Below are 24,755 nucleotides of genomic sequence, written 5' to 3' on the forward strand. Positions count from 1 at the left end.
TGACAGAACTGTTTGACTTTTGTCAAAATAAATATGTTTTCACTCCATATGAAATCCATTATTGTTTGTAGTTTGAATCCTCTTCTTGCCCAAACAGCCAAATATTTTTATTGCCGTACTATTATTCCAACTTTAAAGTATCATAGAAAGACGAGTAATAACATTGCAGTGACAACACTCTTAACATGTGCAAACAAAAAAAATATTGTAATGTATGTTTGTGCATATGTATTTAAAGAAAAATGTTAGATATTGCTTAAAAAAAGTATGCTTCAAGAAAAAAAATGAAAACACTGTATCTGATTGAAAATGATTAGCCCTTTAATTTAATCTTAAATAAATGTTATGTTCTTAGTGTCAATGGAAAAGGATAATGATGTTCTGAATGAAATAGATAGCATAAGACGATGCCTTTATTCCAAACAAAGCAGTTTGTGATGTTTTTTGAAGGAAGCATCTCCCTCTTTGTCAGGTCACTTATGTTTACATGTTGCAGCTCTGCTTTTGTTTTGTCCTGGTTGTCACAGCAAGATATTCTAACTCCTGGTTTACCCTAGTTTGTTTCTTTTGTTTCCAAATCATTTTTCATCCCCGCGTGAATTCCTGGTAAACGAATATAATTTCTCTAGGGCAAAATATTTCGACGATATTGCACCTGCTACAGTAAAAATAATTTCTGGTACACCAAAAGCACCCTGGAGAAATATGGAGAGTGTAAGGACACCTAAAAGATTTTTATAAAGTGAATGACCACTGTATCATCACTGATAGGGATAAATCTTAATGTGTTTTCACTAAACAAAATAACAAAAGATAAATGACTTTAGCAACTGGGTATGTTAAACAGCAGTTAATATAATGGTGGCATTTTTATTTTTATTTTGAGCACAGCTGTGATTAATACCAGTCCTTTCATCTGACTATAGCGAAAAAAAAAAACGGTAGAGCATTTTTCTTTTTCTTATATTTGCAGTTTAATGTTCACACTAGAAGGAATAAATGCAAATTGTTGCCAGTAGAAATATTGCTGTGTTTACAGTGCTGTGAATAAATTATGTGAACTGTTTGTGGTGGATTACTTCAAAGGTTAGTTTCTCTCTCTTGTTGCGTCCGAGGCTGAGAGAAACATGAAGTGGCAAAAAGCGGCACAAATGCTCAAAAGGAGACAAACTGCAAGCACGGCTATTTTCATGCACATCCAACCAAATCATCCATCCATCCATTTTCAGCTTAATCAGAGACTGAGTCACAGAGGCAGCAGAGAGGCCAGCCTTCCTGCTCCCCAGCCAACTGGGCTGGCTTCTCTGGGGGAATCCCAGAGCTACCCAGGTCAGCGTGAAAGATGGTCCCTCCAGGTTTTCCTGGGTCTTCCCCTGGTTGCCTCCCGGCGGCACATGCACGCATAAATTTACAGTATAAGTTCCCTGAACATCATCTGCACTCCTCGTCTGTGCAGCACTTGTAGCAGGATTCATGACATATGGTACGCATACATAATTAAACAATTTCCAATCACATGCAATATGTTTTCTTCTCATCACAACTAATAAGCCAGAGGTCAGTGTTCAGAGTTGATAACTTCACCGCTGTGAGAAAGCCCACCTGCAAGTGGGAGTGGTTTGCAGATGGATGGTGGTTTGTGTTTATGCAGCATTTGTCCACCTATATGGATTTTAGAAATCTTAACAGCAAAATCTTTTAAACCTTTTACCATCAGTTTTCATTAATTATTTAACAACTGACATTAAGATACAGAGCAGTCAGTTTCTTCAATTAAGAACAAATATATTAGTATAAAATATCCATAAAGACATGCTGACCTTTTGTTTCCAGCCATTTCCCTTTTTAAAGAAAATCCCCAAAGATTTTGAAAGACATCTGCATAAAACACTGTCATAAAAAAGCTTGACGCACTTCTGATGTTATGTTGAACTGTGCAAAACAGGAAATACAGTCATTGTGAGCACGAATAAAGAAATTACATTTTAATTGGCCGCTTATGTTCTCGTTTTGGCTCATTAGAGAGATAATGTTTTAATTGAAATCGCACAAATGATGCATTTGCTTTATAATTTAGACCTACACAATACACTCAGACATAGCCTGCAATAATGAGGACATTTCCTGTGGAGAGAAAAAGAGGAAGGGGAAATCGCTCACTTAAACGTAACGTACATGGACAAAACATAGCTAAATAGAGAATATTTAATCAATGTTTGTGTACAGTTTTAGATCTAAAGATTTTGTAAATAATGCATTGTTATTTAGACAATATATAAGGAGGACTGATTTCTAAAACAAATTTATTTCACTCAGTTCAGAAAGTGAGACCCATTTTTGTGTAGATTTTTTAACATACATTTTAGTTTTAAGGTAAGTATTAATAGAATAGAATAGAAGTACTTTATTCATCCCAGCAGATTTTAATTCAGAAATTTTGACTCAATGCAAATATGATTAGCACCTGTTTAAAGGTAATTTTCAAAAGCTAATTTTATTCTGACAAATGAGCCTCATTGAAACTTCACTTGGTAGTTCATTGTGTTTCCTTTTGCAAAATTACTCCTTTACTGTTTGCTGAGGAGACGAGAAAAGTCATGTTGGTTTATTTGTGGCCTTTAGCACGTCTTCGTTGTGTGGTCTGGTTTCTCTTGTCTTCCTATTAACAAAACTTCATAATTTCCCTATGGTGTTTAGTCAGACTTAATTGCACACTGACACGATGGTCATTAAAGCACGTATTGGTACCATGAGCAGAAATCGCAGGGCAAATGAGGTAATAACCTTGTCATTCTCTACACGTTGTACTAACCTTTTGTTTAGAGGCAACTTGTAATGAAAAAGAAAACTGACAGAAGTTAATCAAAGGATGGTGAGAGCATCATTTTAAGATTCAGACAGAGATGCACCATGGAGTTTGAGACCAGCTACGTAAACTTATCCATGAACAACACCGTCCCCATCAGAACAGCGATATTCTTCCTCAATAAATAACCTTAAACAACAATGAGCTAGACAACAAAAGAAAAAAGCCTCCAATGAGGAAAACTTTTTTGTATTGAGATCTATACACAAGCAAGTCAAAATAAAACAGAAGAGCAAAACAATGAAACAGATGTATCAGATCACTGGGAGTCTGGACAGAACCAAAGAATTGAACACAATTTCAAATTGGTTTAACTCAGTAACAAGTTTGATTCCTGCTCCACAGCCCATGAGCCAATCAAACGTCTAGTTTTCACTTGACATATTTTCTGTCAAACCTCAAATATTTTATCTCGCACCTCAGTCACTTTCTCCATCTTGGTCTTGAACCACATCAAGGATACTAATGCTAACTTCATCTCTCCCTCTTCTGTGCGATTTTAGAAGCCAGGAGAAGAAAACACCAGACAGCAAGAGAGATTCAACAGGAAAAAGCTACATGGCATCCCGGAGAGCAGTACGGACCAGCTATTTGGAATTCTGCCGAAGCACAAATTTAGTCCGACACGGGAAAGGAATCCAACTCGGTAGAAAATATGCTGTCGTTAGCCGGTACCAAGGAAAACTCATCCATCAGTTTTCAAATTCCACAATCTGAAAACATTTCTACTGAATTTCAACTGATAGTCTTCTGTAGAGACTTCCATCAGTTCATCTGAGTATGCAAGCAAGCACACAGCTGAACTACCTTCAGTTTGTTTATTGTTGTGAGTTTGACTTGAAGATGCCTTCATACACCTGATCCAACAAATCAAATGTCACCTAGACAAAGCAGGCAGCACTGTGAGGTTTGCAGTATTTGAGTTCTCTGGAGCAATTAGCACAATTCAGCATCATCTACTAATTCAGAAAATCCAGAAGACACATATGGCTGCCTTAACAATGGTCTGGATCTACAAATACCGGACAAACAACTATTTTTGAGACTGAAGGATTGTGTGTTTAACCAGGGGTCAGCAATGCAGGACTTCCACAGGGAACCGTGTCCTTACCATTACTTTTCACTCTTTAGTACATATCAAACTGCCAGTGTGATGGACAGTCCTGGGAATTGTCTGCTCCAAACTGTCTGACATAATAGTATCTTCAACCAGATGATTTTTCAGAGCTGATGTCATATAGATGCTAACAAATGCTTCCTTGTAAAAGAAATCTCCGAATGCAATGACGTGGAAGAAACATTGATAGTTTGAGTTCCAGCAACATTAATTTCCTTTTGGGAATATACACTTATGGTATAATGTAATATTTAGGTTTTTGAAAAACAAGTGAATTTTGAGTTTCGAGTGCCTAAAAGTCACAATCATTGAACTTAACATACACAAATACTTGCAATATAACATTCTTTCACTTTTTAAAATAAATTTCGGAAAGAAATGAACTTTCCACATAATGCTGTAATCTACTGAAATGCACCTGATTAAACACACAAAATGTAAGTAAGGGCTTTATTTCCCCTTTGAGCATGAGAGTCGTGAACCAACAGAAAATGCAATCAGTTAATCAAAGCTTGGAAATTAGAAGAATCCCAGCTGTCCTAATTTGCATGAGTTGAGTTTATTCTCTTTTTTGTTTTTTTTTTACCAAACGAAATCTAATTCAGAGTCTCGAAAAGGAGCCTGACATCTAGCTAAACCACTCCATTAAATCACAAATGTTTTTATTGTGAACAAGACACCTTAGAGAAAGCAGCAGTTTTGATGTCATGCTGGCACTCTGGAAGCTGTTTGAGATGGATGCCCAAAGGAAATAAGCAATTCTTAAAATGTGTTAGTGTCACTCTGTGCCGTTGTTTTTGCTGTATCCAGGTGCCTTACTGTACCGTTACTGTAAATACAAAAATATTTAGTGCCATCTATGGGTGGAAATATGTATGTTCCTTCTTAATGTATTTAATTTTGGATATACTGTAAAGATAATATATTTTATATGAGGAGTTGAATGCTCTCATAAAAGCTAAATTGCATAAAATAAAACAAAGATCTGCAACGGGGAACCTTTTAACATGATGAAATTATTTTTAGCAGTGATGAAACTATATTCAGAGCCTAACGACAGATTCCACCCCCTGTGTATCTTGAACATGACAGAAAGTTATTTGTGCTTTATGTTAATAGACAGCAGGCAAAGAGATGCAAGGCACTAAAATAAGTAAGATGCCAGAAGGATGTTGAAAGACACAATGAGACAGACATCACAAAGCAAAGATACAAGACAGGGGAAAAAAAGAGAACTTAAAATAGTTTACAAAGAGAACAAAAGCAGATATCTTAATTCCAAGCTTCATTTTTGTGGCTCCAGAATTGCAGGGTAGAAAGGCACTGATTGAACCTTTGAACAAAAAAAAAAGCACAATAAATTCAGATGATGTCATTCTGAAACTACAAAATCTTGACCGAGGTGAAGCAAAGGAGGGTTTTAGGTGGGAGGATGAAATAAGATTTTCCAGTCTTGTTTCTCAGTCTAAAGTTGGTGTACACAAAATTCAAAGCTTAACTTAGTACTGAGTTTAGACTGAGCTGCTGCTAGTGCCAAATTATTTCAAGAAGAAGCCAAATGTATAGAGACTAAAGTTGTTCAACATTGTTAAGTTAGTTTCTAATATTTGAATTAAACAAGAACATAGTGTACATTGATGGGTCTAGCATTAGTTGAGCTAATTCCTGTTCTAGGTTTCATTACTCTGGCTGTCAGCATACTAAAGTAATTTAAAATTTCAAATACATCAGAAACCAGAAATGTACACTGTGTAAAGATGCAACATTTTTCTCACAGTCTGCCAATGTATCACAAAGATACTTTTCCTCTTTTAAGAATACTTCACCTATTTACAAACTTCTCACAGTAGCTTGATGGGATTTTCAGCCATTCCTTGAGAAAGACCTGATGTAACAGAGGCCGCCTTTCTCCCACACACCTTTTCAGCTCTGCCCACAAATTTTCCATAAGGATGAGATCACGACTTTGTTATGGCCACTCTAAAACACAGACTTTGCTGTACTTCAAGAAATTTCTGAAATTAAGTCTGCCTTAAGTTATTCTGCATTGCTAGGACTCATGTACAACATGATATTTCCTCACCGCAACCTCACAGCTGGGATTGTGTTTTTAAGCTTGGACGATTTCTCAACCAAGTGTAATAGTGGTCGTTAAGGCCAAACACTGGGTTTGGCTTGTATAATTGTATAATATTAACATTTTCTATATTTTTGCTTATTAACAGTAGATAGCTGAGCTGGGGTATTAAATGTATTACATCTGTAATACAATGGAACACTTAACACTACGCATTACAGTGGTTACTGTACTTATTCAATGTTTTCACACGGCCCTCCCCTTGATCCACAGAAGCAATTTGGACCCCGCTTACATTTGAGGTTGCAATATTTGTACAGCAGTGAGTAGACCACAGGGGTACACAAAACCACCATAAGCTGCCATGTCAACTGGCTCTGCAGGACCACATTACAGACGCACATACTCATTGTCAGGCATGTGCACTGACGCAAGCATAGACAATCTGCAAGAATTTTTTTTTTTTCTGTGTGGAGATGACAGGAAAAAAAAACAAAAACAAAAAAAAACAGAGCCACACACTAGTCTAACTCTGCATTTAGCAGGAGGTGAGAGGTAAGAGGTCAGAGTATGGGGGGAAAAATGTGTGCCAGGCAGAAATTTCCAACAATAATGGCACAGTGTTAGGTTAATTTCTGTCTGACAGTCCAATATATCTCTGGGAAAATCCCAACACTGTACAGAGTGAAGACCAACATTCCTTCTTATTCATCAGACAAACTCAGGAAAACCTTAACTCTATCAGCAATATTCTATAATTATAAATGGATGTATTTTGTAAAATATTTTGGAACTAGTTCATGGAACAGTTTAGGAACAAATCTTTTAATAACCCATCGTATAAGCAAGATCATTCATAGAGCCGTTTTTAAATTGTCCTTGGAAACAGAAAAAAAACAATACAACAAGTAAAAACCATATTACCACTGCAGAGTTTTCAAAAAAAAAAACATCTCTAAATGTACAAACAACAGTCCACTCCAGTATCTGCAAAACTCCAAGACAAGCAAAATCATTGTACATAGTGGCAATTAGGTGATCGCCAAAATCAAACAGCAACGAGGAAGACAAGATGCACAAAAGCAGTAAAAAATGAATTATGTTAGAAAATTAATATCAACTGCTGTGGTAGACATCACTCTTTTCAGTGTAAACTGACCAAATTAAATGACGATAAAGTCAACTGTGTTAAGAACATGAACCTCATGTTAAGCTCTGCAGCATGTGTTGCCATCCACACTCCCCCCACACAGACTGTGCAGATTCAATCAGGGTTTTACAGCGACATTCATTTAACCACGGCATACAAATGCAAATGCACGACACATGAGTCGAGGCAATCTGGTTGTGTGGTTCAACATCACAGCAAAACTGCTCTGTGAGGTACTTTGATGGAGCCAGATCAAAGGAGAGTGAAGAAGAGGTATTCAGAACCTCCAACAATAGCCCTCTGAACAGAGCGTCTGTAACTGGCTTATAAAATCACAAGAGCGCACAAAGATGAGGTTTTAGGATACAAATGCCTGTAAGTGAGCTGTAAAAAAGGACTGTGGATTTATAGAAGTGACAAAACATTCAAATATCAAAAGATGCTCTAGTTCCCATGATGGATGTCGAATCAGGTGATGCGAAAATAGACTTCCGACTAAACCTTTGCAACTCAACATAAGCAGACAAAGCTGCCATTATCCTATTAACATTATTATGTGATGAGTGATTCATCATATCAGATCTCTGCTGGAATTGGATGCAAAACGTCCAAGTCTTTCCGTTCTCCAGTGGAGCATTTTCTTCTAAGAATTCCAAGCTTCATTTTATTCCTGCAAATTCCTATTTTTAGCTCTTATATCTTGAATTACTCTAATCACAAATCAGGGGTTTACAGTCTCTGCACTTTTGTCAGTTTTGTAAATAAAACTTTTAAAATTGACCCTGTGATGTCCTTGCATCGTTTTTTTCCCCCCCACTTCATTTGTATCATTATTTCTTCCTTAACACTTTCCTCACCCTTCTCCCTCATATTTGTCCCACTCTCTCTGAACCTCTCTAGCATTGTGCTCCCGCTTTTCCCTGACTCCATTTTTATCCGCCACTCTTAGCACATCCCCACTCCTCCAGCCCTTTGAGCTCCCCTCTGAGAGCGTTACGCTGGCAGCTTTGCCCCACTTTTTCTTATTTTCAACTGACAAATACCCACTGTCCTTCCTTAAATGAAAGCCATGCATTCACCGATTTAAAGTACAATAGATAGTTTTCTTCTGTAAGAAAATTCTTCAGTGTTCACACTAAAGAATGTTAACAGCTGTCTTCCTTTGGAGAGGAGCAGAAAAGCAGGAGAGCTGCCTGACATATTTTTTCCCATCTCCCTGGGCATCTATCTTTTAGCTCATTTGCACTCTCTACTCTATTGTGATTTTTTGATTCTTTTTTTTTTTTTTTTTTTTTTACCTTTAGCAGGCGCACAGATGGCAGGAAGGCTGCATGGCACAGTTTCCTGATGGTCCAGTTAAGTGGTCTTGGTGCGTCCAGCTGGTTCATGGTGTCCACTCTTCACGCTGCAGCCTCTGGTGCCCGGCAGCTTTCCCCGGCACCAGGATTAGTTCTGCCCCACGAGGGGGGCAAAAATGGGAGAGGGTCTCCAACTCCAACTGCCGAAAAACGTGCAAGTCCCAGGGCATGACCCTCGACATGCAACCATCAGCCGCCACCGCCACCACCTTGAAGCCTTGACTCCTCCAAGCGAGTAAACCTCTCACCCCTCTCCTCCTCCTCCTGTCCTCCCCTGTTCTCCAGCTCCCACAGATCCAAGGAATCCAAGGCAAGGCAAACCTGGCGCACCAAGAGCAGCTAAATCCTCCTCTGCAAGAAGCCGGAGTGTGCTCAGCCCTGGCGCGAAAAGATCCCCAGAGCGTACAGCCTTTCTCCAAACGGCAAAGCACAGCACAGCAATGCCCAGCAGAGATGCAAGCCTGTGGTGTGACAGAGATGCAGGTAGAGAAGGACAAAGTGAGGAAGAGAAGGAGATGTGGAGAGAGGAGATGTGAGCAGTGCGGTAAAGCACGGAGGGGAGAGGAAGAAGGATCGTAGCGCAGAGCGCATAAGCAGAGAGGAGACTTAGATTTGAGACTGCATGCACACTCCTATCTCCAAGATGAAAACAGAGAGAATGGAAAAGAGAGAGAGAGAGATGGAGAGAGAGAGTGAAGAAAAAAAGAGATGGAATAATGATATCAAGCAAAACTGATGAACCAGCTAAAAATATGGAGAGAGGAGAGAATAATTGTTTCTGTACATGGAAAGAGGAGGAGTGATGGAGAGAATGGGAAGAGAAGGAAGAGATGCGATGAGGCACCATGTGGAAATGGGTTGCGGCAGAGCCGAAGCTCTGTCTTAAAGAGTGCCTTCAGATGGAGGCTGAAGATGGAAGCACATGAAACAAGTTGGTGCGGCAGCAACAGAGAGGAGTGCGACCTACTTAGAAATCCACACGTGAGACATCATAATTATGCAGGAAATTCTCCAAAGTGGTTTAGAAATCTCTGACGGGACTGATGCTGCGACTGTCACTGTGGATAAAATCTTCGTTGCCCTCAAGCATCTCTCTTTCGCCTTCGCTCATTTGCTGAAATTTATTGCACCAATTGACTCTTGCTTTCTTTCTGTGCACCGGTTGACACTTGTTTTTCTTGTTTTACAGCCTCTTTTGACAGAAGTGGGGTGGAAAAAAACGCTTCTTTTTTTTAAGATGAAATAACCAGAGGAAAAAACAATTTCTCCCGCAGAATTTGTCTTTAATAAATAGCTTAAGCTGATAACATCTACTGTAAAAGACAAATTAAAATATATGGTAATGGTAACTATTCCAGGCATCACCTGCCATAGTACGGCCCTTTACGCTCCCTAACTGTCTGTGTCTATAAGGACATGATACGTAGCAATCAATCACAGCTGTTTTTTATTTCTTCGGCTGGAAATCAAGAAATCAAATCAAGATGCATTAAACTAAGAGGTCCAACCACTTTCACTCATCAACCGACAGCATTTTTTTTTTTTTTTTTAGTTTAGTAAAACCAGATGAAGTTTAGGGAAATATGATTTGGTGCATAATTGGAGTTAGTTTTCTAAACTCCTACATGTTTGGGTTGCACTCAAAACTACTACTTCTATCAAAAAGCCTGAGGCATATTTATTTCTATTTTATATGTAAAAAAAGAACAACTTGTTAATAAAAATAAATAAATTTAAAAATCCCTTGGTTATCTTACAAAGATATACTAAAGTAGGATAGTCAGATTTGTGGGAACTCATAAACAGACTATTAATTCTTGGTTTACTGAAAAGAAAAAAAGTAACAGTTATGTTTCAAATCAAGTGATGGGTATCCGAGGTGCCTTCAACCTTTTCATCCGCAGTTCAACTTATTTAAAGGGAATAAGTTTAAGGAAGAATTGCAAGGTAGTTTAGTTCTGTTCAATGCAATACACTGGTAAGAGACCAAAAAGACTTCAGGGAGAGATGTCTAGGGATATCCACATTGAAGATAAAGGCTACAAGGTAAAGATGCATCTAGAAATCTTGTGTTTAAATGGAAGAAGATGAAAAACCAGTAATGCGAGTAGCTCTTTGAAAGGAGACATGACAAGGCGATTCAAGGTGAGAAACAGAGAGAGAGACTGAGATTTTCCTGCAGATCACAGAAAGGGTGAATAGAGCACAGCTTCTCACTTTGAGTCTCTAACGATGGAGAAGAACTTGTCGTTCCTAGAAAACTGTTTATCCACCATCATCTGTGGCCAATCTAACTAGTTTGGACATTCACTGCAGGTTCTGGGATGGGGAACCAGCTGTAGCCTAGCAGCTAGGGAAGGGAGAGAGCAGCGTGTACACAAGGTTGATTGATAGCGCCAAGACCCTCCTGCTGGCTCTGATTAGACATCAGCTGTGTATTTCTGCAGATGGTTGTAGGACCATGGGGAGAAGACAGAGGACCTAGACTTTTTTTCACTCCATAGTGACAGTTTCAACAAATGTCTAAAAAACATATTGTTACATACTGCAAATACCAAGGTATTATAAAAAATATTAGAAAGGACAAGGTCTATATCAGCAGATCTAAGCTTTACAAAACTAAGATAGCAGAAATCAGCCACAATATTCTACTCATTGAATCTCTATTGACCCCTCTCCTGTGACGAAAGTTGCTAATTGTAAATAAAACTATAAGGTTCATCAACAACCTTCAAGGCAAACAACGTGAGAGAAAATACAAACTCAAGTTGATCAGACAGACAAGTGGTAGAAAAAGGGCAAAATAAACTATTCAAGATGGTCTCCAAGGTCAAGATGGATCATTTTCTAATTACAACGTCTGTTTTATTTAGAACCTCAAGAGGTTCTACATAAGAAAACCTTTTAGGGTTTCACAACACAAAAAAGCAAGACTGTCATTTACTAAGATGAGAGTGGGCAATCAGCCATGTTATTAAAATTGGAAAAGGGAGACAAAACTGGAGATTTCTCTTTGAGACCTTTGACATAAGCTTTATGTTTACGGAAGGAAAAAATAAGTTTTTAATTAAAAATCCACAACACCTACTGTGGGCTGAGTGGGACTGATTTTGTTCTGGGGCTGCTTTGCTGCATCTGGTACAGGAAACCTTGAAATTACACAGAGCACAATGAAGTTTCAAAACCACCAGGGCATCCTGGAGAGAAACACACTACTCACTGTCAGAGAGCTCAGCCTGCGCTGCAGGTCAAGGGTAGAAGAGGAAAATAAATTAAAACCACTCAAGAATGGCTGAGAATTAAACCTGGACAATTCACATCCTCTCTGCGAGTCCAAATCCCAAGAATATTGGACATCTGTGAAAAGATGAGAAAATTACAGTGTAGAGATGCCACCCTTAGAAGGTCAGGCAGTTTGCTCAGAAATAGTGGCTAAACTTACCTGTTGTCAAGTTCTGATAGAGAAGTACAGAAATTACCTGCTAGCAGTTATTGTTCCCGAAAGGTGCAATATATTAAATAATTTTATTTTCATTTAATTATGTGAAGATTTAACTAACTCAATGATCAAAAACAAAGGCTGATTTGTCTTAAACAATTAAATTTGAATTAATTCAGCTGATTTTGTTAGGTTTTTTTGCTTTGTTTTTAGAAGTCTGTTACATTTGTACAAAGTGATTTGTAACACGACATTCAGCTTGATGCTGATAATAAAATGTGTTTTTGTTAATGTACGTCCATCCATCCATTTTCTGTTCACCCTTGTCCCTTAAAGGGGTCGGGATGGTTGCTGGTTTTTATCTTCAGCTACGTTCCGGGCGAGAGGCGGGGTTCACCCTGGACAGGTCGCCAGGGCAACACAGAGACATACAGGACACACAACCATTCACACACACACTCACACCTAGGGAGAATTTAGAGAGACCAATTAACCTGACAGTCATGTTTTTGGACTGTGGGAGGAAGCCGGAGAACCCGGAGAGAACCCACGCATGCACAGGGAGAACATGCAAACTCCATGCAGAAGGACCCTGGGCCGGGAATCGAACCCAGGACCTTCTTGCTGCAAGGCAACAGCTCCACCAACTTAATTATTTGGCAGAAAATTCACAGTTTTTACTTTGACATTTTTGAGCATTTAACAAGGCTATTGTTCTGTAAGACATGGCCTCCTTTGCAAAGTGAATCAAATTTGAGGACGTTAATGTTTGACTGCAACCAAGGAAAACGGACAAGCCATTTTGGCTTCATCTCAGCTGCATTTCTTGTTTGAATTACACGTTTCAAGAGAAGTGTGATCTTTGTGACAGATTTGACATGTTTTGATTATCTGAGAAAGCATTAACTGTCTTGTTAAATCAGAGAATTAAAAGCTCTGAAATGTCACAGTGGGTTGATGACAATAGCATCTTAAACTGCTTTTGTAACACATAGCATAACTCAGTCAAGACATGAAGTCTGCACAAATGTTGGCACTGTTATTGGAAATCGTCTGCAAAATGAAACTAATTCATTACTTCTCTCTTGAGCACATCATTATGTCACAGTATGACTGGATTCAAAATACCAAGGATTTTTTCTTCTAAAGTATGCCTAGGCGATGCTGTACTTCAGGGTATTCAGAATTTTAATAAGGTTTTATCTTTTCATGATTTTTAAAGTGAACAACCTCCCAATCTATTAGTGCATGCTCCAGTTCCTCTTTTGAGTCACCATCCTGTGTTTAATCCTTGTTTTGAACCACCAGTTAATCACTGACATTAACAGCATCCACATCACCAACCATGCAGTCATTCCAAGTCTCTCTCAGCCGTCTGTCAGATCCGACATGGAGTGAATTTATGGACATAAAGAAGAAAAAAAAAAGTAATGCCAGTCCAACTTCCCTACCCCTAACCCTTCAACTCACACCGGTCCATTTTACTCTATTAAGTGGTTGCGCAAACGCAGCTCAGTGAATCACCCTGCACTGCCCACATCTTGACCCTAGATGGCAGCCTTCAAATGCACATTATTCTCATCCATTTCCCAGCAACAGAATTCAACAGAAAGAAAAAAAACATGAACAAACTCGAAACACTAATGAACTAGAAGCTGTTCTTAATCAAAACAAACCGGAGGATTCTGCAATTTTTTTATTTATTTCAAAGGTATGAAAATATTTAACACAGTAAGTCGGGTCAACGTCATCTCAATGATAAAAAGCTTAGTATAAATCATCAATAAAAGAAGGCATCTGTTTAACACATGCACACAACACAGATGGTTTCTCATTTCTTCTCTCCTCTTGCTTTTCACGGCTGCACCAATTATCACAATGTTAAAAGCTACTCGTGTCTTGGCACAGAACAAGACTTGACAAGACGAGATTTGATTTTCACACATCCATGTCTCCCACTGGGAACTGTAAAGTGGAAGATGAAGAAATTGATTTACAGTAAATTTACTGTAGAGCTTTCGGGCGGAGCTTGCATAGCGTATAAAAATATAAACTTTACAAAAAAACTAAAAATGGTCTGTTATCACAACCAAAATGGATTGAGCAGGTCTAAGAAATTGTTGATGATAAAAACCAGCTGGGACAGAAATGGACCGTTTTTCCAAAAACGAGCTATAGATGATGTGAAGAAGTATTTAACCACACATGATTCATCTGTTCTACATGTCTTACTGAAGTTGACTCGGTGATGTGGAAAAAAATGTCAAATCTCAGTACACTGAAAGCACGGCAGAAAAAATTTGGCTCACAAGAAAATTGCAACGTGAACTAGAACTGGTCCGTCAGACAAAACACTTGGAAAGCTCGTACTACAAAACCAACAATGGTCTGATGGAGCGTTAGCCCAAGCAGATTCACAAACCGCCCTCACTGGTGATATTATTTGTGACTCCTTGTAATAACAGTCACATCAGGAGAATAAGAAATGCTCAAATTATGGCTTGGATCAGTGTGCATCAGAGTAAATCAGAGCGTAGCTTTGATAAAGAATTTGTTTCTGCACTTTTTCTTGATTGACTTGCATGTATGGTTTGATTCATGGAAATTATTAATAAGATTAGCCTTTCATTAGAGAATGATGGATAAGATTTTATTTTATTTTTTAAAACAAAAAACATAGGGGGCATGGTGTCACTGGTGACACTTCTTGATATTAATTCATTATTTCTAGTAGGGTTTTTTTTTTTTTTTTAACAAAAGCAAAGTCTTTTACTGATGTGACCCAGAGTTGTATATCTATGACGAATTCAATAAATCAACATTTCCGTATTGATAGGGCAAAGCATGACATGGTAAGAGACCCGGCTGTGTCTGGAGTATCTCCAGTAGCTGACCGTGGGCAGAGTCGAAGGGAGAAGTTCTCTGACATGAAAAGGTTTTGCCTTTCCTCAGGTTCTGCATCTATCTGAGTAATGATGACAGTGTGATGCTTTTTCACTGTGTATAAAGATTGTAAACTAAATGAAAGACAAGGACAGAGAAAGAGGAAAAGAAAAGCACAGACATGAGGACGGATACCTTTTTCTTGTTCCAATGAGAGAAAGAAAAGAAGCAGAGGTTGGTTACGTCTGACAGCTGAGAACACAAAACATAAGACAAGTTGAAGCAGCTCATGAAAGCCACAGTGTTTCGAGAGGAATGCAGTAATCTAAAGCATTAAAATACTTGGAAAAAAAAAAAAAAGAAACCTTGGAAAAAGCACACTGAGCAGCCAAACTGTGATTTAATAAAATCATCAGCCTTTCACTGGAAAAATATATTTCAACAAAATAAAAAGTAGTCTGAACGTTGAAAGAGTAGATTTAAAAAAAAAAAGATGCAATAGTTTTTTTCACATAGTCAACATAAGCTTTTTTTATATAAAAATAGACTTGATGTGTGTTTTGCATAATTTCAGTGTATAATTCTAAAGACATAACGGGTTTTACCTAATATTTGAAAAAAGTATTGTTCTTTTCATCAAAAATAGTAGTTCTTGAATGTCTCTTTCTGCTAAAAAAAATATTAAGTCCAATAACAAAAGAACTAGTTTACATTTTTGTACACAGCAAATCTTGTTGCAACTACCAGCTTAAACAAAAACTTTCCTGTATTTACTATCTTTGCCTGTGTTGCACTTTACAATGGTGCATGGAAAGCTTCTAAAGATGCAAAGAACACAAACTATTATCTGCTTCTAGCAACCAATAGCTTTCTATTGACACATGAGGAGGACATGAGGAAGGATGGAAGAAAAGGACTTGGGTAGAAAGAAAATGGCACAAAGCAGGGAAGAATGAAAGGACAAAAAGTAAGGAGAAAATGAAATGAAGTAAATATGAATATATGGTTTTGACATGTTGGCATCAAGAAAAGCTGTTCTGTAAACTGATTATGTTAAGGTCAAATGTTTTGTTTGTTTGAAAAGTAACTGATTAGAGAAGACCTTCCTTCTGGCGTTATTTGCTTAATAGTGACACCTATTGTTTGGAATATGAACTGTGGCAAAAAACAAGGCAAATACGGCCTGGATAAAAGCACCATTTTTGTTTTTTGTTTTTTGTTTTTTTGGTGCTTTAACTATTCCCCAGTTGAAACTAAATATTAACAACAAATTTACTATGGCAATTGAAACTAGTGATGGTTTTATCAGCATTCCATAAAAGCTGGTTTACAAAACTACAGAAGAATGAGGTAATCAAAACTGATATTTTTATTTTTTCTAACCCCACTACCTTATTATATATTTAATTGTGAGCATTTTACCAGCACTGTTCCACTAATTTCAACAAATTTATTAAGCTTGACAAATAAATAAAGTTGTATTCAAGCACCAACAATGCAGTTCCTGAGTAACCATTATCTGTAAACCTGGCATACGAAGGATCAACTGAGACGATGAATCTCTCAGCTTCTGTGGATTTGTTTTCCCAGTTTCTTAAAGGCATCAGTTTCAGAGACTGCCAGTCTCCTGTCAGTTTTTTTAAGCCACTTACTTTTCAAAAAACTCTTCCTTTTTTCCTCCTCATGCGCAGTTTTGCCTGAATAAATCTGAAATACACTGCACGCCATGACAAGATATGTCAAGTTTTTACCTAATGGCTGATAGAGAATCACCTTGTTGGTGCGAAAAATATTTTACGTCAGTCAAATTGGAAAGCATAGGGCAATTTACTAGAAGTGGGAAAACAGATGGGAATACTGTGTCTAAGTGAGAGGCTGCTGCCTCTGCAGGGCATCTAAAGGTCTAATTTAGGTCGGATGGTTACCTCCTTTGCAGACATGTATGATTCCCTTAATTAGGTATCTTTACATGATTGAATGGGTTGCAGGCCAAAACTAGGTGCTTTAATACACAAAAGAAAATACCTTTAACAATGGCAATGTAAAAGCACTGAAGTGAAAAGCAATAAAAAAATCTTTGGATATCATGCAGTCTTTTTTAAAAATACAAGACAAGTGGGCTTCTTTAAAGAAAAATATAAGCAAAATAAGAGAGGATTTTTTACTTTCACCCTGTACTGCAAAGCTCATCTAAACGGATAACCTTTACACACAGTCTGATTAATGTGACAACTAAAAATCACGGTGATTTGGGACCTTAAGAGCAGATTTAGGTGGCTTCATCTGAAAGGAATGAAACTGAAGATGTGTGTGTTCGTCAGTGGATGCCAGAATAATTTACTCACGACACATGACTAGTCATAATCTGCTGTAGTTGTTACTGGCAGAGTGGGAGCATATTTTATATTCACTAACAGCATGTGGGTGTTCTGCAGCTCATTTACTCTCTTAGACATCTTTGCAGATAAACCGTGTGACACCACCCATCTGCACCATGACAGAAGTGTGAAGGAAGCCCATTTCCACCTGTCAATCGAGAAAGAATTTGCTGTGAAGTTGATCGCTCATTGAAAATGTGAATCCCTTGGCTTGCATCGTATTAAACATGCAGTGTCAAAATTAGAATGTGATAGGATTACATCTCATTTCTTTTTATTCAACATACCAAACATACTTTTGGGGATAAACCTAGGATGATATTTTATAGGTATTTAATAAGGTACAAGTAAAACTGCAAACCCACAACAGGAGAGTTTTTTCTGAAGTTGTGATTATAAAATAGGCTGCTCTTTTTCACAACCTATTTCAAAACTGGAAACAAATGGTTTGTTTGTTTTTTTTACCTATACAGTACCTTGAGAAGGCTTATATACCAAAAAAGCAATAAAAAATAAAATTGTGAAAATAAAAAGAAAACAGTTGCATACAAATTTATACCAAGGTATACCAGAGTACCCCGGGGTAATGTACTTGCATTTCTATGCAGGTACAGTATTTTGGAGTACGACTCTGTGGAAATGAGTGCCAAGTCCAGACTGCTTGGTGTTAGCATGGACATTGTGGGTTGCTCTTGATGATGCAAAGGGCCATCATTAGTCAGCTATCACCCACTTCAATCGAGTATACCGTACTATACCCTAGTCTAATCAAGCTAGACTAGGAGCAATCTAGAGTAGCCCCTGGCCTAGATTGACAAGGGGCTGTCAATCTAGACAGCCCCTTGTCAATTTGGTGCCAACCCATCAAGGTCTGCCTTGGAACCAGCACAACTTTCTGCTGAAGGATTGTCCTATCTTTAGCTCCATCCATTTCCCTGCAAAATCTGACCAGCCTTGTGGTCCCTGCAGAAGAAAGGACTAGCATCCTCTCCACCCATCTAACTTTGAATGTTGTCACCAAATTTACTGAATAAAACTTATAGCAACCAAATTAATCTCCATGTCAAGATTACACAGCTTTCCCCACCTGCATGAAATTTTGCTGGGAGAGAAACTCACATTTGTGAAGCAAAGGAAAAAAATTGTGTTACTAAAAGCAGTCGTGGTACAGGCTGTAATTTTCTATAATGTGCTACATCCATCAAGTGGACACATACAAAATGACAGTGTCAGCTCTTTGGCAAAAAGGTGGTTGTTAACAAAGCTGTGTGTGCTGGATTCACAATCCCTCAAAAGCCTTTATCTTCTTTGGCTTCCTCCGCCTCTCCTCCCTGGAGGATGCTCAGTAAGTGACAGTTCAATACCTCCCTTCATATGCACTCAAACACATCTATGCACACACACACACACACACACACACACCCTGCTCCCTTTGCCCCGAAGAGGCAGGAAGACTTCTGCTGTGTAGGGTACACTCCTCCATCTGGAGAGAAGTAATTATTATCAGGCTGTGGGATGGAACTACAGGTACAGATGCTCAGGCTTGCACACAGCTTCTTTCAAAGTGTGTTTTCACTCCACCAGTTCTTACAACTCCCTATCAATCACAATTTGCCCATATATTACAGTCATAGTGGTGTTAATACGGTTGCAAAGCCATTTCTTACCCAACTTAAATCAAGCTAGGCCCAATACAACATTGTTTGACAATAAAATTATAGTTGAAATAGGCAGAAAGTTAATGCAAAGCTGATAAAAGTCCGAGCGCACAGAATCTAATTGGCATGCATGTGTGAAGTGGGGAACAGTGCATGTTGCACATTGCTAGGAATCAGACAAGTGATAACTGTGTTGTTTAGAGCACACTGTATGTAAGCACACGCCCACATGCTGGTGAACTGCCTCCGATTCTTCTGCGAGAAATACCAACACAGAGCAGCAGCAGCGCAAAGACACTTGTTTTCTCTGATAGGGGGTAACACTTTTACAATCTGTTTGCAACAGATCTTTGCAATTCCAAACACAGCTGAAAAATGAACTCGCATACCTGAAATCAGTTGTTCATTTTTTTTATCTTTGATACTCTGCCTCAAGCAGCTCTGTGCAATGTTCCCAGCATACTGATGGCTGATGGCAAGCGCCATGCATTATCAGATGAGTCAGAAGAAACAGAGTCAGAAGATGGTGCTAATTAAAAATAATGACCTACGGGCAACGTTTATATCCCAAACACCTGAGCTGTTCATTTGTACTGATTACTATAATGCCTTGGTTGTAAGATTCAGTCACTACAGTATTTTTGATGCAGTAGCATGACAAAGCATCTCTGCAATATCAGGGCTAATGTTGTGAAGAGGACTTAAAGTAATCATAGGTTATAAGTCAGTATCCCATGCTTAGATCATCTAATCAAGCACTGCTTAACACTTCATTTAAAAATTAAAATTGAACTAAACAAATACAAATTTTCTGAGTCAAGACGGTTCACTTGAAGTGACCCAAACATGCTGAAAAAGAAGAACATCAATCATAGAAGCAGCCAAGAAGTCCATGTTAACTGTGCAGGAGCTGGAGAGATCCACATCCCCATCTGTTGAAGCTCCTGCTCTTTGAAACACTCCACCGTAAGCACGTCATCACTTCAATAACGTTCCTACCAGGGTTCCACAGAGTAGTTTGTATTTTGCAAAGTTCTTCCAGGTTTTTAGTAAAAGCTGCAGAAGAGTAAACAATTTCTCAAACATGCATGGAAGAAGCAAAACAACACTCTAGGTACGTTTTGGGTGAGGGAATAAATAAAAGGTATTTTACACAATAACACACTGCCTCTTTAAAGCCAAAGGATGGAAGAAACTATGACAATGACTCTCATATGTTTACTGTTCCGTTGAAGAAGTTATTATATTAACGATTTAATATCTCTACAGCTATTCTTGTATGTCTTGTCATTTAGACTGATGAATCTGCCTCAACATTCCTGTGAATTTCAAATTCAGTTTCCAAAGACTTTGTTTCAATTTATCCTATTTTTAAAAGAATAAATGGAAAGCTTCACTATGAATGTGTGGCTCATGTTAAACAGTGGTCAGGTTTTAGATGTGGGACCTGGAGCTGCATAATGTGCCACTCTTTTCCATACCTTTCTAGACCCGATAATGTATTGGTGAATAAAATTTGATCTTGTTCAACATGAAGTCGTGCAGAGTACTTAAAAGCACATCGCACTACTATTAGAAGCCAACTATAAAGAATTATTGTGATATTTTAACCATTTTAAATGCCTGAAGGTTAAAAGAGAAATCACAAGAGATTAGTCAGTTACAGTAAAGCCTGCAGCACGCTCTGTTCGTGTGTAGGTGTATGGAAATTACAAAAGGGCATTCATGCACCAGCAGTTGCAGCACTCAGTGTGGCACAATTATGGGCACTCTCTCTTCGTTATTGTAGATGAATAATGTACAAGAGCCACTGGTGGTCTTTGAAAAGACAATCATTTTCTAGTACCAAGTGGCCCCTACCCCACATAGATACAAATAAATCATTTGATTATAATACATTAGCTTGAATTATAAGTTTGTGATTCTGACCGACCGTACTTTGAGGAACGCCGATTTTATGGTTTTCTTTGCAATGCATGTAAAATTATAAGTAAACAAGTTTAGAGGCAGAGCAGCTATTTTCAATACAAGATTTTTATAACTGTGATACAAAAATTCTAATAACCGATTGCATTGTAGGTAATCATTTAATAAATTATTTATTGAATTATAGCACTTTTGTACTTATGTCTCATAAACTAATGCAGATATAAAAAAAGTAAAACGCCTTTTACCCTCATTTAGCTAAAGAGAATGCTTTACAAAGCAAAGCAAGCATACTAATATGTTGCTTTGAGTTTCAAATTTACATTTTATATTAATGCAATGTCATGTGTAACAGACAAACAATAAATGAGTATATTCTGTGGACCAGCGATAAGCTCGACAATCAAGTCACTTTTCTTCCAGTTGAAGGATGACAATTGTACGTCTGATCCACAAACTTAAATGTGAAGCTTCTTAAAAAATAAAACATGTGCTAAAGTGCGTGTGGTGGTGGAGGAAAGGGGGGTTCCTGTGCTTCAATTCTTTGTTTGTGAAAGGAGATAAGTGTGACTAAGAAAATCTCTACTGTCCTTGTGGGACACACCCGTCTACTATCGACTGACGGAAGGATTAGAAAATTGTGTGAGGTGAAAGAAAAAAAGAGTGAGAACAAGAATAGCCAATAAGAACAAAAAGAAAAGGTTTCTGCAATGAAGAGAAGTATAGTGTCTGCTAACATGGACACTTTATGAGATAAACAGCTGAGACTAATTAAATGTAATCTTGTAATTACATTTGATTTGTCATTATCTGCTATTTTACAAGATTGCATTTTTAAAAATATATATTTTTAAGGTTTTTGTTGACTCTACTGGCCTTTATTTGAAAGTAATTTGACAGGAAAGAAGATTATGAGAGAGGAGGAAGACATGCCGCAAATGTCGCCAGGCCGGGATTCAAACCTGCGACCACCGGCACGAGGACTAAGGCCTCGATACGTGGGTTGTGCTTTGCCCCTGCACCACCACAGCACCCCAAGATGGCTAACCATCTAAACATCTCAATGAAAAGACATGTTTTAGTTTTTTTCTGTCTGACATTAACTGTTAAAATATTTTATGACATAATTAAGTATTAATCAGAGCACCAGCAATACTGCATCATTAATGCCTTGCAAGAATAAACCCAAGTTTGTTTGTTTTTTAGGTTTCTACAATATCTCTGGTAAAAGTAGCATTAACATATGGATTTGAAAATGAAGGGAAGTGTTATGTGCCACTTTCACAGAGGACTCCGCGGTATCAGAGTGTGACGTGTGTCGGGTTGGGTTGGGTTTAAGGCTGCCTTAAATGCTGCAGCATGCTGCACTTCAGAGGTTATCTGGCCTGTGGCAGAGCAGCTGTGTGAGCGGAGAAGAAATTGTCACCAAGATGAAAGACAAGCCCTGTAAAGCTGAGTCAAATATGCCAACCCCTCCTGGAGTACCTCTGAATAACAATTTGCCATGTAGGGAAACAGACTCTTAAAGGTGGGAATCACTTAACTGGTGCTTCAGGTCACTTAGGATGAGAACACGTCATCACTGGCTTTTTACGTTTTCAAAATTGCATTTTCTGAAATCTTTTGTTCTGGATCAAAATCTATCTGTTCCTTGTAACTGTCCAGAAAACACATGTAACAGTTAATGAAGCGTTTTCCTTATATTCAGCACTGTAAAAAAAAACAAAAAAAAAAAAAACATCCTATGTACATATTATGTAGAGTGATGGCATGAGGAGGCAGGAAATAAAGAGCTACTTCTTCACAGTTTCACTTCTATGTAGAAATTACGTCCTGAATATTTTAGCCTTCATTGCGCCACTTAATTTTTTTTGTTTTACACATTTGAGTTGCTTATGTTCCCCTGAATGAATATAAGCAATAATCTGATTGTATTCAGCCTGCGTATTATATTAGGAACAGCAGAAACAAGTGGAAAGCCATCTGTTTGCAACAATACTTGTAGTATGTCAGGAATAAGAGGAATCCATCAGTGAAGTCTCCTCCTGAGAAAAGTGACGTGATTGTGCCCGGGTTTTTTTTTTGATTGACACTTTTTCTCTCTGTAGAGTGGCAGATTAGTGTCGGACTCACCTGGTAATACCGCCGACCCACAAGTCCATGTCAGCCCAGAGCTCAAAGACGTGCACACACACACGCGCGCATTTACACACACACACACCAAGCACACAGAAATCTATAAATTCCAGATTAGCTTTAGTGCTTGCCGATCTAATCTTCTGAGTCAACAGAGCAATGCAGACATGGCTCAGTGTCAGAAACCAACATAATGAACAGTCACTCATTTCAACCTGGTGCAACAGCCTAGACTTCTGACTTGCTTTTTCTCAAAGCAAAATCCCTCTTTACTCTTTATTCAGCTCTGTGTGTGACTCCACGAGATCAAGCATAGAAACCTGAAGTAAAACCTTCAAACAGAAAGATTTTTAGTTATATGTTGAAAATATAATAAAATTATATTCTGTTTCTATTAAAACCACAAAAACACGTGGCTTCAATAAATAATTTCAACATAAAAAATGACTAGAGCTATTGAAATCTTAAATTATCTACGAACCAGATGTTTTTGAAGGAATTGTATCAGACAATGATCTCTACTTGAACTAATCATTTGGCCTAACTTACAAACACTAAATGTCATTTTTCTTACGACACCACATGAGACCTGCTGTCTCATTGCCTTCTATCTGGGACTCTCATTTAGGATTTACAGAAATATTGGAAACGTCTTTTCAGGTTTAAAGCAGGATATAACTGCATTTGATTTTTTTCAGTGAGATAATTCTTGGAAGCACCTCTGAATACTGTTCTTGCCTAAATTTGAATTCAAATTTGCTGGCTTTCAAACTTCTTAAAAATGGTCCATCCATTTTCGAAACAGTTGAAATCAAAGCAGTTCAGACATTCAAGTCCCAAACTGTCCATGTTACAATACTGTGGGTCAGCGTAACAACCCTAGCTCCACAGCCTTGTGGCAAAGAGACCCCTGGGTAAAGATTTAATGGCGATCATTACAGCCTAACTGTCTACACCGGGTAAAACATATCAGGATCTGCTCATCCTCAAAGCCCAGCGCTCGTGGCATCAGACAGCGGAGCTTCAAAGCCACAGTTCAAAGGTAGCGTGCTACACAGATTTTAGATCAGCAGCTCTCCATTCAAACACATTTACACGGACAGAAAATATTTAATTTATCTAATTCTATATTTAATGACAGATGAAGGTTTTGTTTGTACTTAATATGGTATGCAAAAAAGGACAATCTTAGTGGTTCCTGCACAAAACTAATGGGGAGATATGCCAGCTCTGCTGCTGTCAGAAAAAAATTAGAACATTTCTATGAAGCATAATATTAAGCTTAAACTAAACTCAAAAGCCAATTATGTTTTGCTGGTTTCCACTTTGATTACAGGATAAGACGTGGGGGCTCAGCGGGGGATAGTGACAGATTAACTGAGTTAGAAGGTAGTCATAAACCCAGGGAACACTTTCAGGGTTGGTGAATACGTGTGTGCGGATGGGCTGAAAGGGGTTGTTTTCTGCTGAGTTTTCTTTGCTAACCATAGGGAGGTATTATACTTCATAGCATCTACACTGACTTGAGGTTTAGGTTGAACACCTGATATTTATTTTTTATCCCAAAATGTATCACTTGTATGTTTAATGTTGAATTCATCATTCAGGAAGACAATGCCTAATTTCTGATGTTTGAGACTAAACGGCAAAAGCTCTGTGGTATGCAGAGAATGACAATGTGGTTTTCAAGAAATTCAACTTAGATAAAAGTAAAACAAAAAAGTTATTTGATGGAGCACACACAAAAGAAACAGCAATTTAATGTGG

The 24,755-nt window shown here is 38.1% G+C and overlaps 1 protein-coding gene across 12 annotated transcripts in view; it reads right to left on the reverse strand.

The window, feature by feature from the left end:
* The window catches only part of trpm3 (transient receptor potential cation channel, subfamily M, member 3), a 132,290-nt gene that overhangs the window by 99,185 nt on the left and 8,350 nt on the right, over nucleotides 1–24,755 (reverse strand). For 3 of the 12 annotated variants that reach the window (XM_044111107.1, XM_044111105.1, XM_044111102.1), the window contains exon 1: nucleotides 8,509–9,519. The exons of 8 other annotated variants lie outside the window; for them this stretch is intronic. In XM_044111107.1, the coding sequence (XP_043967042.1) occupies nucleotides 8,509–8,598 (90 nt within the window). In that variant the 5' untranslated portion in view covers nucleotides 8,599–9,519. Of the gene's footprint in view, nucleotides 1–8,508; nucleotides 9,521–24,755 lie in introns of those variants that run through there. One more of the 12 variants, XM_044111109.1, reaches the window with a different exon arrangement.

The sequence above is a fragment of the Gambusia affinis genome, linkage group LG03 (genome assembly GCF_019740435.1).
Source record: "Gambusia affinis linkage group LG03, SWU_Gaff_1.0, whole genome shotgun sequence".
Taxonomy (NCBI): Eukaryota; Metazoa; Chordata; class Actinopteri; order Cyprinodontiformes; family Poeciliidae; genus Gambusia; species Gambusia affinis.